At 43.7% G+C, this 17,008-nt stretch overlaps 1 protein-coding gene across 2 annotated transcripts in view; it reads right to left on the reverse strand.

Annotated features, from left to right (window-relative positions):
- tmprss13a (transmembrane serine protease 13a) overlaps positions 1 to 17,008 on the reverse strand; it is a 45,759-nt gene that overhangs the window by 2,573 nt on the left and 26,178 nt on the right. Inside the window, exons 6-12 of one of the 2 annotated variants that reach the window (XM_048562054.2) lie at positions 16,236 to 16,334; positions 15,425 to 15,468; positions 10,782 to 10,947; positions 7,530 to 7,708; positions 6,181 to 6,279; positions 4,877 to 5,019; positions 2,026 to 2,178 (exon numbers count right to left, since the gene is read on the reverse strand). In XM_048562054.2, the coding sequence (XP_048418011.1) occupies positions 2,026 to 2,178; positions 4,877 to 5,019; positions 6,181 to 6,279; positions 7,530 to 7,708; positions 10,782 to 10,947; positions 15,425 to 15,468; positions 16,236 to 16,334 (883 nt within the window). The remainder of the gene's footprint in view (positions 1 to 2,025; positions 2,179 to 4,876; positions 5,020 to 6,180; positions 6,280 to 7,529; positions 7,709 to 10,781; positions 10,948 to 15,424; positions 15,469 to 16,235; positions 16,335 to 17,008) is intronic. The other variant, XM_048562055.2, reaches the window with a different exon arrangement.

Raw genomic sequence — 17,008 nt, forward strand, 5'->3', positions numbered from 1 at the left:
AGGTCAATCATGATTCAACTGAATGGAATGGAAGAAGCTTGAGGGACTGAATGGCCTTCCCTCTTTTCTTGTATATCCTTAAGTAAAAAGTAAAGGGCTCCAGCCTAAGCTGATATGGCAGCGTGACTCTATAAAGTCTGCCAATTTCACCATGAGATGAAGTTGTATTGTGGGCAACACACTGGCAATTTATTTTTGTCAGCTAAAATTTGAAAGTGGTTGACGTGAAGATGAATACTTCAATTTATGTAATATTTCATATAGCATTGAAGGCTTTCACAAGTATATTCATGTTACTTAAGCAACTATTACAGCTGTTGTACGCCAATGAGATGAATGCGATTTTGTGTTGCAAATTAAATAGGAAAAAACCTAACTGAATCTACATGTTGCACCTAATGGAATTCTTCCTATTATTCAAATAATGACCCAGATTCGCAAATGGAACAGTTTGATGTCCCAGCTGTAGGAGGTGTCATTCATGGCTCAGCACCCTTTATTCCTGGGTCAGAAAGTTTACAGTCACTTGAGTGTAGCCAAAAAAAAAAATATGGTCAGAAGATTCAAGCTTCATTACAGAGCCTAAAATCTAGGCTAAAGTTCTGAGCGCAGTACTGAAGGTATGCTGCACTGCCAGAAGTTCCACTTTTAAGAGGAGTCATTCAATCAAAGTTCCTCCGGCTGCCTAAGGTGATGTAAAAGATCCCTCAGCGCTTTTCACATAAGATCAGGGTACTTTTACCTCAACCAGAATCAGGAAAGGTGAAACAGACTTTCTGGTTGGTGTCACATTGCTGTTCGTGAGCATTTACATAGCATTCCCAACATTCTAACAGTGACTTCTATTCAAAACGTACTTCCCTGGCTTTACAGCTGTGTTTCATAAAAGGCATAAAATGAAAATACAAAACTGTATGCAGACCAGCTTAATGTACTTTGAGTATTGGTGAGGGCACATCTTGAATACTGTGTGGAGTTTTGGTCTCCTACTTTAAGGAAGGATGTAAGCGCATTCAAGATGGTTCAGAGGAGGTTTACTAGATTAATAGCCTGGAGTGACTAGGTTGTCTTGTGAGGAAAGATTGAATAGACTGGGCTTGTTGTCCACTGATGCTTAGAAGAGTGTGGGTGTTAGATTGAAGTATATAAGGTCCTAAATGATTGACAAGGTAGATGTGGAAGGGATGCCTCCTGTTTGTGGGTGAACACAGAACCAGCTTAGGACAGAGATGAGGAGAAATATTTTCTGTCAGAGGATTGTGTGACTCTGAAACTCTGTGTCTCAGAGGGTAGTGGACTTGGAGTCATTGAATATCTTTAAGTCAGAGGTGAATAGATTGGTTTAGACAGGGGAACGAGGGTTATTGAATATGTGGAATTCAAAATACAAACAGAACATTCATTATTATTGAATTATGGAATGGTGAAGCAGGCTTGAGGGGCTGAATGGCCCTACTTCTGTTCTATTTCTTGCATTCATATAGGCACATGATGAGGGATGAGTGAAAGCCCTCAAATGGTTTTACCTAGTCTCATTCCTTCCTCTCAATCTTCATTCATCTAACTCACTGCTGCTCACACATCATTACCACCAGGTCCCATTCATCCATCACCTCTTGTGCTCTCTAACTGACATGGGGTCCTTCAGGATTGAGGGTATGCTGCACTGTTGGAAATGGGACTTTTAAGATGAGTCATTAATGCCCTACCTACTGACTAAGGTTGAACATTAGATCCATTGGCAATGAATTTTAAATGTTTCTCCTTGTTTTCAAATTCCTCCACAATGTCTCCCCCCTCAATCTTTGTAACTTCCTCTGGCCCCACGACCCATTGCAATCTCTGTGCATCCCCTGTCTAGCCTCTCTGACTCCCTCTGCTGCACCATCATCTGGCGTCATTCCTACAAACATCTAGGGGCATTTCGCTACATTACAAATGGTCCTAAAAGGCTCTTATTGTCTGGATTGTTTGAATTGCAAAATGTTCTCCCCAGTTGCCATGGTAACAAGGATAAATTGGTACCTCCATCTGTGTGAAGATCCATTCGGTGAGTTGTGTCACCCGGGCATAAACTCCTGGCTTGTTGATCCGAGCGCAGCCAATCCCCCAACTTGTAACTCCTGCCAGATACCAGGCACCAGACACTTCACAGACAAGAGGCCCACCACTATCACCCTGGGGTTTAAAGAGAAATGGCTCACTGGCAAATGGAAGCCACAGGAAGCACTGACCCACAAACCCCAGGCAAAGCCTTGGTTTACCCTCAAAGCACCTGCCAATTTGTTTAATTGGGAATGAGGAGAACATTAATCCCGTGCTCGAATTGTGGGATGTGAGTATACAGAACTGGATCAACTTTGGGAGGCTTTACTCACACAGGGGGCATTAGTGCAGCATTAGCAGCCATTCTCACTTTCCGATGATTCATTTGTTTAATGTAGCAAATCAAAACACTCCATAAATTGGGCACATCCACCCATATCTTTGAGTGGACTAGGGGGAGGCGATGGCCTAGTGGTATTATCACTGGACTGTCAATCCAGAGACCAAGTTAATGTTCTGGGGACTTGGGTTCAAATCCCACCACAGCAGCTGGTGGAATTTGAATTCAATAAAAATAGCTGGAATTAAGAGACTAATGATGATCATGAACCAATTGTTGGGAAAAACCCATCTGGTTCAATAATGTCCTTTAGGGAAGGAAACTGCCATCCTGACCTGGTCTGGCCTACGTGTGACTCCAGGCCCACAGCAATGTGGTTGACTCTGAACAATTAGAGATGGGCAATAAATGCTGCTAGGTCAGTGACACCCTCATCTTGTAAATGAATGAAAGCAAAAGACCCATGCTGTCATTGAGCGAGGTCCAGTTTTGAGATGACAACTTCAATAGATCTTCCACTCAAATGCTCCATGAGTATCACCTTCATCTTTGGGTTCAAAGAGTGTGCCTTCCTTGCTCCATAGACGAGAATCTAGGCTGGCACTTTAATGTGGTATTGAATGAGTGCTGTACTGTCAGAGCTGCCTCTTTTCTGATGAAGGGACAAACCAACACGTCCTCCCAACCAATACCTCCAAGACATGAGTTAGCATTTCATCGTATGCCCAACTGTATTAATGAGACTACCCACTTACAGCCAGCTGTGCAAACACCCATCACAATTAGGAACAAATTATTGCAGATTCTGAAATCTTCATCGGATGAAAAGTCATCTAGATTTGAAACATTAGCTTGTCCTCTCTACATGGATGCTGCCTGGCCCACAGTTATTTCAACGTTTTTGTTCCCACCACAATTAAGCTCAGATATTGTTCAGCGTTATGAAGTTGGATAGAGTACTTGTGGATCAGGAGGAAAGAAGTTAGTATTTGCTGTTTGTAAAATGCTGAGGTAGAAAGCATTGCATGGTCCTTTAATAGATAATGTGCTTTTTCTATGCTTAAACATTTAAAGTGGATGTCTGTGAGCAGCAGCTTGAAAGTTTGCAAGTGTATGGAGAGCACCCGAATTGAAATATTTGTATCAGTTAGCAGGCCAAGCAGCAGTTTTTACCAAGACAACAAGATTTGAATTTAGCCAATCAATTGAATCAAGCATTTAGATACTAAAGGCCAATTAAATTTAAATCTTTTCCAGCGATAGTAGGAACTGCAGATGCTGGAGAATCTGAGATAACAAGGTGTAGAGCTGGATGAACACAGCAGGCCAAGCAGCATCAGAGGAGCACAAAAGCTGACGTTTCGGGCCTAGACCCTTCTTCAGAAGTGGGGGAGGGGAAGGAGGTTCTGAAATAAATATGGAGAGAGGGGGAGGCAGATAGAAGATGGATAAAGGAGAAGATAGGTGGAGAGGAGACAGACAGGTCAAAGAGGCGGGGTTAGAGCCAATAAAGGTGAATATAGGTGGGGAGTTAGGGAGGGGATATGTTGGTTCAGGGAGGATGGACAGGTCAAGGAAGGGGAATGAGGCTGGTAGGTAGGAGATGGGGGTGGGGCTTGAGGTGGGAGGAATGGTTAGGGAGCTGGGCTGATCTGAGCTGGTTTTGGGATGCGGTCGGGGGAGGGGAGATTTTGGAGCTTGTGAAGTCCATATTGATACCCTTGGGCTGCAAATTTAAATCTGATGGTTTTGACAATATAGGAACAATCCTATTGTAAAAGCATCGATATGTAATCAAAGGTATAAAAGGAGACGGCAGTTGGACAAAGACCAGAGAGCTAACTACTCTCCACAAGACTTAACAGCACTCGGCTTTCAAGAGAGAATCACTGGCTCTCCTAGCATCCTCTACGTATTAGAGAAAGCACCATCGAAATAACAAAGGTTACCAATGGCACATCTAATGAGTATTCCTGACAGAAGAATCGATGACGAAGGCCCTGAGCATTCTGGAAGACTTGTAACCTGACTGTAATTCTGAGAGAATAAAGTCTATTTTTATTTGATACATGTGGGATTTATATTTATTGGAACAGCATACCATTAGAATCTTGTTTTATTCGGGAATACTTAGTGGTTGGAAGGGATCTATCCAGTTAGTTAATAGTTTAGTTAATTTATTCACTGTTAGTAAGACAAATAAATTGTCGATTGTAAACTGAGTGTCAGGGATTAATTTTATTTAACCACTGGAAGCTGCTGAAAGGCAGGTTACACCACTTTTCACACAGATTATGAGGTGAAGTTTTTTTCTTTGTTTTAGTTCTTGATGGGGGTGGGAGGGGATTCAACCTCCGCTATACAACATCAGATTCAATTCCTTCGGGATGTTCATTGCTCACAGAGCAGAAATCCAGCCAGTTCATTGATTCTAAAACCAGGACCCCAGAAATGAGTGGATGGGTGTCCTGGTTTCTGACCGTCACATACCTGACAAGAATCAACACCCCCAGAGATCTTGCCAGCACAGACCATGCGGTCTGTTATTGCTCCATTGTAAAAGTCTCTCTGGTTGCAGGTGCTAGTGCCAATTATGTTGACTGAAGCTTCTAGGAGGATGTTGGAGGTCAAAACTGAAATACATTAAACAAAAGGTTAAGCTCAGGATGTTACAAAGGGATTTGCCACAGTCTCAGAGTGATCCGGCCAACAATGTCTGAAATTTAAACCATACCTGGTAGGAACAGCACTTAACAACAATAGATACTTGCATTTAGGGCTTTTGACGTAGCAAAGTATCCCAAGGTGCTTCCCAAGCAATTGCAAGAGGTCTTTGGTCTGGTGACCAAAGGTTTGGTCAAAGTGGTCGAGGTTCAGAATCCACTACGCTGATCCGGCACGAAAGAGTGGTTAAGGCCTGGGGCAGATCAGCCATGATCTTATTGAATAGTGATCAGGCTTGAGGCGCTGAATGGCCTGCCCATGTTCCTATTTCTCATGACCTCATGAGTCATAGAGTAATTGAGCTGTACAGCACAGAAACAGACCCTTCGGCCCAAGTTGTCCAAACTGACCAGACATCCTAAACTAATCTAGTCCCATTTGACAGCACTTAGCTCATATCTTTCTAATCCCTTTCTACTTACTTTGATGTGAAAACACTTACAGCCAAGGCTCACAATACATTCTCTTCTATCAGCAGCTAAAAATTAATGCCATTTTCATGACCCAGAAGCTTTAATCACTGGTCAAACAAAAATGTGGATTTTGCAATGAAAATGTCACCTCTTTGTGAAATTAAAATTCCAATCTAATCAAGATGACAAGAAGCACCTTTTGTCACAATGGCAGAGAACATTCTAAAATATTTTGAGGAGATAATTTAAAATAAATTCAGGTTAACTGAAAAGAACGTGGCTATTTCTTTAGAGCAAAGAAGGTAAGCAATGATTGTCTAATTGAATAAGTTTGATGTGTACCGGTGTTAAATTAAGTTGAAGAGATAGATTCTGTGCAACCTCCAGTACACCTGGAAGAATAAAGGAAAAGTCACCTTAGTTCCACTCTGTGTAAGAGGGAAATGAGCAGTGGTGAGTTTAGTCTAAGGGTCACCATATCTCAGGTGACGGTAAAGGTTGAGAAGGTGATAGCTTCATGGTGACCTCAGCCGGTGAACCCACAGTGTTGGTATCAGTCTGTATCACAAACCAGCCATCCAGCCAACCAAGCTAACTGACCCACATACCCCAGCCTCCAATGACTTCTGACCCATCGATACACACTTCCTTACTTACGTGCCCCTTCCTCTGTGTGACCAAATCCCGTAATCCAACAGCGCATCCCTTCAGGAAATTGTTGATCGTAGGTTGGCAAACAGGCAGGTCTAATATTATCTGGAAAAAGTGTAAGCTCTGTTACAACATGGAAATTAGGGTCAAGTAACAAAGTAATTCTGCTCACATACAATCATATGTACACGCTCAGTCACATATACACATGCAGTCACATGGAGATGCCCAGTCATAGAGTCATACAGAACAAAACAGACCCTTTGGCCTAACCAATTTATGCCGACCATAATCTCAAACTAAACTCGTCCCACCTGCCTGAATTGGCCATAACCCTCCAAGCATTTCTTACTCATGTGCTTATCTAAATATCTTTTAAACATTGTAGCTGTACCTGTGTCCACCATTTCCTCTAGAAGCTCATTCCACACACGAACCACTCTCTGTGTAAAAATATAGCCTCTCATGTCCTTTTCAAATCTTTCTCCTCTTACCTCCTAGCCTTGAAATCCCCCAGTTTAAAAGAGTAGGGGCAGCATTTTAAATGATTTAAGCAGGATTTACTTTCACTTTAAAACAGTAGAGAGAGCTTTACTGTGTATCTAACCCCGAACTGTCCCTTTCTTGGGAGTTTTTGGCAGGGGCAGCATCAAGGAGGCTTTACCTTTGGTTTTAAAAAGAATAGAGAGAGCTTTATTTTCAGTTTACAAGTGTAAGGGCAGCTTTACTCTTTATCTAACGCCTTGCTGTCCCTGTCCTGGGAGTATTTGATGGGGTTAGTGTAGAGGAACTTGAATCTATATCCAACATCATGTTTCCAAACTGTCCTGGAAGTTTTTGATGGGCACAGTGTAGCAAGCATTGTGTTCTGTATTAGAACATAGAACATAGAACAGTATAGTACAGTATAGGCCCTTCAGCCCTTGATGTTGTGCCGACCTATTCTCTTACTCTAAGATCAAACTACCCTGCAAATGGTACATTTTACTATCGTATTGAACCCATGATTTACTGAGTTTGTGTTGAAGGTGATAACAATCTAGAAGAAAAAGTCCTTTCACTCACACCAATACATTTCTGTTTTTTGGCATTGGAAAACATTTCTAATGATAATTTTTTCCCAGTAATTCAACTGATTGAGGGCAGCCTTTGTAAGTGAGACTTAATGGTTTGTGTGGAGGTGCTGTGAATGTGTCATATTGTAGAGATTTTTTAGACCTGAAGCTTAGTAATATTAGAACAAAGAACAGTACAGCACAGGAACTGGCCCTTTGACACTGACAGACTGCTCTGCCACATTAATGGCTACAGACTTGACATTGGTCAGGGCCAATGGCCATTAACATGAACAGTACCTGTAAACCTCAGTCGATTTGAGAGCTTCATTAAAGCAATATCGTTGTCATTGGTGTCTGAGCTGTATCTACTGTGAACAACAATCTTCGACACGGAACTCTGCGCAGCTCTAAGTAGCTCCCGTTGGGAAATAAAACCACTGTATATTCTCCAGTACTTCGGCTGATAGCTATCATCTCTGGAATCAAAAGAAGGTCAATTTCAGGCACAAAGGGTGAGGAAACAAAGTGCAGAGTGGGTGACCACTTTGCAGAACATCTATGCCACTTCAACACACCACCCTGTTCCCTGGGCAGTACCTTTATCTCAGGCTTGCTACGGTGTTCTAGCAAAACTCAGCGCAAGTTGGAAGAACAGCACCTCGTTTTCCACTTGGGAATTCTACAGCTTTAGAACAGAATCCCTACAGTGTGGAAACATGCCCTTTGGCCCAAAAAAAGGCCACACCAACCCCTGGAGCATTCGACCCAGACCCATGCCCCTAACCTACACAGCCCTGAACACTATGGGTCAATTTAGCACGGCCAGTCCATCTCACCTGCCCATCTTTGAACTGTGGGAAGAAACACATGCAGTTATGAGGAAGAACATGCAAACTCCACACAGACAGTCACTCAAAGATGGAATTGAATCCAGGTCCCTGGTGCTGTGAAGCAGTAGTGCTAATCACCAAGCCACCTTACCGCTTCATTATTGAGCTCAACAACTTTAGGCTTTGAGGCACCTTTGCCTATGTCCTTAGCCCAGTAGCCACACACCAGGCCTTGTTATCACATGGTTTGCTATTACACACCACCAATGATTAGCCATTAGTTGTCCACAAATAGCTATTCATTCTCCCAGGCTGATCCACTCCTTCGTCTGTCCAACTGTCCCTTTGTCTCTTTGGGCTCTATCTCCGCCTATCATACCCCCTATCCCCAAACTATCTTCTGCATAAAACAACGTTTTCCTGGCTACCATCAGTTCTGATGAAGGGGCACTCAACCCACAACATTAACTCTGATTTCTCCCCACAGGTGTTGCCAGACCTACTGAAATTTTCCAGTAATTTCCATTCATATTTCTGATTTATGGCATTCACAGTTCTTTCCGATATTACAAAGAACAAGGATCTTCATGCCCTCTCCCCAGTCTGCTACCTGTTTTCTCCCACTCCCTCCTGTTTTCTCCCACTCCCTCCTAACCTAACTGATGCTACAGCTTCGAAAATGCCTATCCCTGAGCTGTGAGCTCCTCTCATACTCAATGGCATCACCAGGTTTTAAATTGTTATTTTAACCCAAGTTTGTCTGAAGTTGGTTGTCCGCGGGGTTATCTCCACCACTCTAGATCTCCTGTAATCTGGATTGAAGGCCAGAAGGAACTCAGAAAGATTCAATTTTAGAAATTCATTTAGGGTTTGCTTCCAACACTCATGCAAGCCCATAAGCTGAGGGGAGGTGATGGTTTACTGGCGTTGTCAAGAGCCTAATAAGCCAGGGACCCTGCTAACAATCTGGGGACCCAGGTTCGATTCCTACCATGTCAAGTGGTGGAATTTGAATTCATAAAAATCTGGAATTAAGAGTCTACTGATGGCCATGAATCCATTGATGATTTTTGGAAAACCCACCTAGTTCACTAATGCCCTTTAGGGAAGGAAACTGCCATCCTTACCTTGTCTAGCCTACATGTGATTCCATACCCACAGTAATGTAAGATAACAAAGTGTGAAGCTGGATGAACACAGCAGGCCAAGCAGCATCTCAGGAGCACAAAAGCTGACATTTTGGGCCTAGACCCTTCATCAGAGAGGGGGATGGGGAGAGGGTTCTGAAATAAATAGGGAGAGAAGGGGAGGCGGACTGAAGATGGATAGAGGAGAAGATAGGTGGAGAGGAGAGTGTAGGTGGGGAGGTGGGGAGGGGATAGGTCAGTCCGGGGAGGACGGACAGGTCAAGGAGGCGGGGTGAGGTTGGTAGGTGGGAAATGGAGGTGCGACTTGAGGTGGGAGGAGGGGATAGGTGAGAGGAAGAACAGGTTAGGGAGGCGGGGACGAACTGGGCTGGTTTTGGGATGGAGTGGGGGAGGGGGAGATTTTGAAGCTTGTGAAGTCCACATTGATACCATTGGGCTGCAGGGTTCCCACGCGGAATATGAGTTGCTGTTCCTGCAACCTTCGGGTGGCATCATTGTGGCACTGCAGGAGGCCTATGATGAACATGTCGTCTAAGGAATGGGAGGGGGAGTTAAAATGGTTCGCGACTGGGAGGTGCAGTTGTTTATTGCGAACCGAGCAGAGTGTGGAGCGGACAATGGAGTCCCGGAGAGAGTGGTCTCTGCAGAAGGCAGACAAGGGTGGGGTTGGAAAAATGTCTTTAGTGGTGGGGTCGGATTGTAGATGGCAGAAGTGTCGGAGGACGATGCGTTGTATCTGGAGGTTGGTGGGGTGGTATGTGAGGATGAGGGGGAATCACTCAGAGCGGTTATTGCGGGGGCGGGGTGTGAGGGATGTGATGTGGGAAATGCGGGAGACACGGTCAAAGGCGATGTCGACCACTGTTGGGGGAAAGTTGCGGTCCTTGAAGAACGTGGCCATCTGGGATGTGCAGGAGTGGAATGCCTCATCCTGGGAGCAGATGCAGCGGAGACGAAGGAATTGGGAATAGGGGATGGAATTTTTGCGGGGGGTGGGTGGGAGCAGGTGTAGTCTCGGTAGCTGTGGGAGTCCACCCCACAGTAATGTGGTTGACATGCAACCATCCTCTGGACTATTTTGACTCAGGGGTTAGCACTGCTGCCTCACAGCACCAGGGATCCAGGTTCATTTCCAGCCTTGGCTGACTGACTGTGTGGAGTTTGCACATTCTCCTCACGTCTACGTCTTCCTCCAACAATCCAAAGAGATGCAGGTCAGTTGGATTGGCCATGGTAAATTACCCATAGTGCCCAGGTAGGAAATGCAGAGATGGGGGGGTGGGGGCGAGTGGTCTGGGTGGGATGGTCTTCGGAGAGTCAGTGTGGACCTGATGGGCTGAATGGCCTGCTTCCACACTGTATGGATTCTATGGGTAATAGATGTCGGCCTCCAGGCAAGTGATGCTCACATTTTGTGAATGAATTTTTTAAAAAATGGACCTTTCTGTCTCTCCCCTAACTGTCCCCTTACCTTCTCAACCTCTTACAATCCCCTTTAAACAACATTGTCCATTTGTGGCTGAAGAGTAACCTGCCCACAGTCTCCTCACTCCTTCAGTGTTCTTACTCACTCAAAGAAGCAATGGCTTGCGGTGATGATCCAGTCCGGTGAGATGATGGTTCCACCACAGACGTGCCGCGACTTGTAATGGAGACTAACCTGCCACGGCCACTCGCCCAACTGGGCTGGAACGCCACCCACTATTCTTGTTGAGGTCTTGATCTTCCTGCCACAGTCTACAAACAATGAGATTGTTTTCAAAGTGAAGGTGACATCCGATAAGAAAGTTGTTTCTGTTTGTTGTTGCTGGAGATTCCCATTATATCAACAGCAATGAAGGCAGCTAAGGATTCGACAGAAATAATAGGAACTGCAGATGCTGGAGAATCCAAGATAACAAGGAGTGGAGCTGGATGAACACAGCAGGCCAAGCAGCATCTTGGGAGCAGGAAAGCTGACGTCTTGGGCCTCAAGGAAGGGCTAGGCCCGAAACGTTAGCTTTCCTGCTCCTAAGATGCTGCTTGGCCTGCTGTGTTCATCCAGCTCCACACCTTGTTATCTCAGATTCTTCATATATTTTTCTAAATTAAAGGACTGAGATAGAATTTGTTTTGTTAGTTTCGTTAATAAGGGATATTGTCCGAAGATAAGTACACAGAGTTAGGCTGCAGATCAGTCATGATCTCATTGAATAGTGGAACAGGCTCAAGACGCTGAATTTCTGCTCCTGTTCCTATGTTAATAAAACAAAGAAGTGCAGATGCTGGAGATCTGACAAAAAACAGAAAGTGCTGGAGTGAGTCGTAGTCATAGAAGTCCGAGAATCCTGACACATCAGCAGGTACAGCACTATCTGCGGGAGGAAAGCATGGTTACTCTCCAAAGTCCAGTTCTGACAAAGGGTCACCCTACTTAGAACTTTAACGTCACTTTATTTTCACGAATGCTGCTGGACCTGCTGCTGTGTTCGTTTGACTTTTCCAGGATTGCATATCTTATAACCAAAGCCAAATGAGCCTTCACTGTGACCGCGGTGCAGTTCCTCTTCATAGTTCCTTCAGCAATCACCCAGCTTAGAATCAGTTGGCAGAATATACTTCCCTCCCTGATGGTGAGTTTGTTTGAGGGGATGGTCATGGGTGAGGGTCACTTTGCCTTCCCACTTCTTTCACGATTAGGATGTGCTGGCATTGGAGAGGGTCTAGTGGAGATATACAAGATTGATCCCAGGGATAAAGCACTTTCATTAGAGGAGTGGTTGAGAATTCTGGGTCTGTACTTGGTTGCGTTTAGAAAGACGAGGGGGGATCTGATTGAAACTTACAGAGTACTGGGAGGCCTGGATGGAGTGAGGATAGAAAAGATGTTTCCACAAGTAGGAGAAACTAAGGCCCGAGGGCACAGTCTCAGATTGAAGAGATGACCTTTGAGAGTGAGATGAGGAGGAATTTCTTCAGTCAGAGAGTGGTGAATCTGTGGAATTCTATGCTATTGACGGCTGTGGAGGCCAAGTCATCAAATATGTTTAAGGCAGAGATAGACAGGTTCTTGATTGGTAACTAACCCTGTTGCAGGGGATCAAGGGTTACAGGGAGAAGGCAGGAGAATGGGATTGAGAAACATATTGGCTATGATCAAATGGCAGAGCAGATTCAAGGGCCTCAATGGCCTAATTCTGCCCCTATATCTTATGGTCTTATATTTCAGGGACAGTCTTCCTGCTGCTGCTAATTAATGCTCAGTTAAGGACCTTGTCCTGCTGTCATTGGTCATGACTGGCCAGCAGATGGGGCTGTTACACTACCCTGCACTCAGTGCTTGATCGAAGGACCCAGGTTGGGAATTGGGGCCCCCTAAAACCTGGCGTTTCTGAAGAAGGGTGCTGACCCAAAACGTCAACAATCCTGCTCCTCTGATGCTGCCTGAGCTGCTGTGTTATCCCTATCATCAGTGGGTTGCTTTTAAAAAGCGAGAAGATGTTATTTTTAGAAAGAGTGAAAACTGAGCCTCTGATGGAGTTGGGCAACAGGACAATGGTCATCCAACATCATGAGTGGCTGCCTATGGCTATTTGCTGAAAGGATTGAGGCAACTAATTGGCATGGAGGAGATAACCTGGCCTTAGAAATAACATAGAACAATGTGTGATCTTGGCAGAGGGTGTTCCTCATCAGGAACTTGTAGGTAGCAATGCTAAGAGAATGGTCTTCGTCAACAGTCCTCAGGTCAGTTCCAGATGGAAAATGGGTCAGATGAACAGGAGGAAGAGTCAGGAAAGAATTCCTGTGAACATCAGTTACAGAGCAGGACGCAGCTTTCATAACTTTAACAAGACCAATACATACCGTTTGCCCTCTTGTATCAATGAGCTATTTGTGTTTATCACTGTTGTATAATTCCTTTAACTAATTAATTAGTGCATACTACCTGAACTGCTGCTTCTCAACAAGCTCAATATTAAATGTCAGAAAATTGCTCCAAATTGTTGATTGCTTATATTAAAAATTATGATCATGAACCCCTAAAATCAAGACTCAGCCTTGGGAATGTGGAGCTGGGGAGCATGGTGTCTGCTGAGAACAGACAATACCACCTACCCCCCCCCGCCCCCAACACACCTGCCTTGACCCCAACCCTGCCCCACCACTCTCCCACACCATGCAATCTTGCAGGTTACTCATCCTTAGTAAATTGTTCCAGCACCTTCTCTGTATAATACTCCCACATTCTTCCTAAAGTACTGTTCCCAGGACATAATATTTCAGGTCAGACTAAGCTACTGTTTTATATCTTCTTTGTTTTTGTAGCCCTGTTGTACAAAGGACATTATTAAATTTGAGAGGGTTCAGAAAAGATTTGCCAGAATGTTTCTGGGACTAGAGGCCATGAATTATAAGGAGAGGCTGGGTGGCACCATGGCTCAATGGTTAGCACTGCTGCCTCACACCACCCTTGGGCCACGGTCTGAGTGCAGTCTGCACATTCTCCCCGTGTCTGCATGGGTTTCCTCCGGGTGCTCTGGTTTCCTCCCACAGTCCATAGAAGCACAGGCTAGATGGCTTGGCCATGCTAAATTGCCGACAGTGTCCAGGGATGAGTAGATTAGGTGGGTTATAGGGGGATGGGTCACTCTGAGGGTCAGTGTGAACTTATTGGGCCAAAGAGCCTGTTTCCACGCTGTAGGGATTCTATCGTTTTTCACTGGAGTGTAGGAGATTGAGGGGTGACCTTGTAGAGGTTTAGAAAATCATTACGGGCATTGATACAGTGATTAGTCAAGGTCTTTTCCTTGGAGTAGGTGAGTTCAAAACTAGAGGGCATAGGTTTAAGGTGAGAGGAGAAAGATTTAAAAGGGACCTGAGGGACAACATTTTCATGTAGAGGGTGGTTTGCACGTGGAATGAGCTGCTAGGGGAAGTGGTGGTTACAGGCACAGCTAGAACACTTAAAACACATTTGGATAGGAGCATGAATAGGAAAGGCTTGGAGGGATATGGACCGAACACAGGCAAATGGAACTAGTTTAATTTGGAAGCTTGGCTGGCATGGACGTGTTGGATCGAAGTGTTTGCTTGCTTGTTGTATGATTTTATGACTCTATATGTTTATCTATTTACAAATTTCAGGGCCCTATACACTTTTTTTAGGCATTTCTCAAATTTCCCTGTCAACTTCAATAATTTCCACGCATATAACTGCATACACCCCTTCTCCTGTACCCCTCTTGTAGAATTTTATCCTTTTTTATAATGAATTCAGGAGATCTGAATATTTATTGTTCTTCTCTAATTGCCCTTGAGAAGGTGGTGGTGAGCTGCCTTTTTAAACCATTGCAGTCCATTTGATGTATCAAAACCCACAGAGCTTTTCTGTGGGGAGCTCTGTGTGAAGCATCTATTAATTCTTCCAGCCTGACTCATGTCACATTTTTCTCATATATGTATTATCTGGCATGTGTCTGTACATTTCACTGGCCTGTTTATGTCATCTATCTGTCAGTCTCACAGTTCACAACAGTTCAATGTTTTATGTCGTCAGGCAAATTTTGAAATTGTACCCCATACACCCAGGTCTAGAAGTTAATATTAATCAAAGTTTGGGATGCTGTCACTGTGATTATTGCTCATTAGTAATATTAAATCTGAGCTAATAATAAGAATACTGTCTGTGTGATGTTATAGGAAGGTTAATTTACACTTTCAATTCTATAACATTACCTGTACAATTGCTTCTGCTGTGCTGAAGTGATTACTCTGGTATACGTTTAAAACTATTCATCCAGCAATATTATAATCCAAGAGGTCAACAGCAGAGAAAAAGGCCCTGTGGCCCATCAAATCTGTGCCAGTCAAAAACAATCACCTGTCTATTGTAATACAGCTTTCCATTAATTTCCAGCACTTGACCCATAGCTTCGTATATCTTGCCAAATAATATTGTGAACATTATTTGTCCTGTAGTATTTCTAGAAACCAACATGGGAGTGGGGAAGGGGGAGGCTTTACCTAATCCTGTGCTGTCCCTGTCATGCGAGTGTTTGAAGGGGATAGTGCAGAGGGAGCTTTATTCTGTATCTAAGCCTGGGCTTACTTGTCCTGAGTGTATTAGATGGAACCACGCTTCCTGATCTGAAAGGATCCTATAGTCTAACACTAATATCCTAAATGAACACAAGTACACATCAGTTATTTGGCTTGAAGGAATAAATCTTACCAATGCATTTGAGAGAAACAGTATCTGTGGTGGAACATAGGGCACTGAAAAATAAATGTAACTCATATTACATCAGCATAAAACACAAACAGGTCAATTTGAATCAGTGTATCAGAGGCAAGTCATTACGAATTTGTGTGACAAAGGTACATCATTATAAATAATTGAGTTATAGCCTTGGGTTCTTTTAATAAAAACTAAAATCAACTGAGAAAACCTTATACTATTTTTATAAGTGATAAAGGCTACATTCAATCTCTGCCAAGGAGTCTATCCTAAGGAAAAATCTGATGGCTTCCCTAATACAATGAAATGTTTCTCTTCTTTCCCTCTCCTATCTGTGTTGGAGTTCAGGTCTACGAACTGCAGTTATCTGCCTTAGTCTTTGAGTTCAAATTTAATACGTACACATGGCCAGCAAAGAGAAGGGCTGCAGAACATGGTTCAACCGCTATCTCTTGTCTTCAGTCATGCAGAAACTGGAATCAGATGCCTCTGAATCTGCAGTAGGAGCACTGCCTGAGTGATACTCACTTTGTGCAGAACAGAGCCCACATTGGACCTAAACTAGGCTGTTTGCTCTAAAGCCCTGTCAAGCATCAATCAGTGCTTGCCTCATGGTATGTGTGTCTCAGCCACACGCCATATGGTGCAACCCTCATGCCTGGGATTCTCACAGGGATAATTTAATGTTGCGATTTTTAAATCTGAATTGTTACTTCTTAAAATTCCATACTCGATATAGAAAACTACACCACGACCATCCTCCCAACCCCCCAATTCTTGTTTTATTTAACACCCAATGACATACCTGCTGCTCAAGAGACTTTGTATTTTTGTTCCCGATTTTGTTGAGTTGACCACAAGGCTTGAAGACTGATCATTGGTTGTTCTCCCAGACTGGAAAGAACTGTCAGACAATTGCACAAATGAATAAGGGCTGGCTCTCGAGACAAAATATCAAAATGTCCCCTCCCTCAAAAATACAGCTCTCCCTCTTATTCAGAACTAAAACATCAGCTGGCTCAAGAATCAGCTATTTAAGCCTTAAACATAGCAAATTCAGCAATTACATTGCTATTTTAGTCAATCAGTCTGTGCTAGTCTTTATGCTCCACTTTCAACATCTATCAGAATAGCCTTAAACACCTTTCACCATCTTAGGACAATCTAACTTCCCCTCAAACCCAGCTATAGTATTTACCTCAAATGCAATCTGTTGTAATAAGTTCCACTCCAGTTTAAAAAGTTTCTTCTTAATTCTCCATTTGATTTATTGCTGACTACTCATATGGTTTCGCTCTTTCCCGTTTCTAAAGCACTTACAGAAGAGTTATGAATCAAAACATTTGAAAGAGCTGATCTCGGAAATATTAAGGCAGATTGATGCCACGATAGTTTTAAGAGTGTATTAAATGAAGAGAGAGAAGAGAGGTGGAGTGGTTGAGGCAGTGAATTCCAGAGCTTACAGCCTAGGCATCTGACAGCATATTCGCCAGTGAGTGATGGAAATCAAGGAGGTGCAGGAGAAGTGAGAATTGGAAAAGTGCAGACCGAGATCTCAAGGCCTCTGGGCTCAAGCAA

Source organism: Stegostoma tigrinum, chromosome 32 (assembly GCF_030684315.1).
Source record: "Stegostoma tigrinum isolate sSteTig4 chromosome 32, sSteTig4.hap1, whole genome shotgun sequence".
Lineage (NCBI taxonomy): Eukaryota > Metazoa > Chordata > Chondrichthyes > Orectolobiformes > Stegostomatidae > Stegostoma > Stegostoma tigrinum.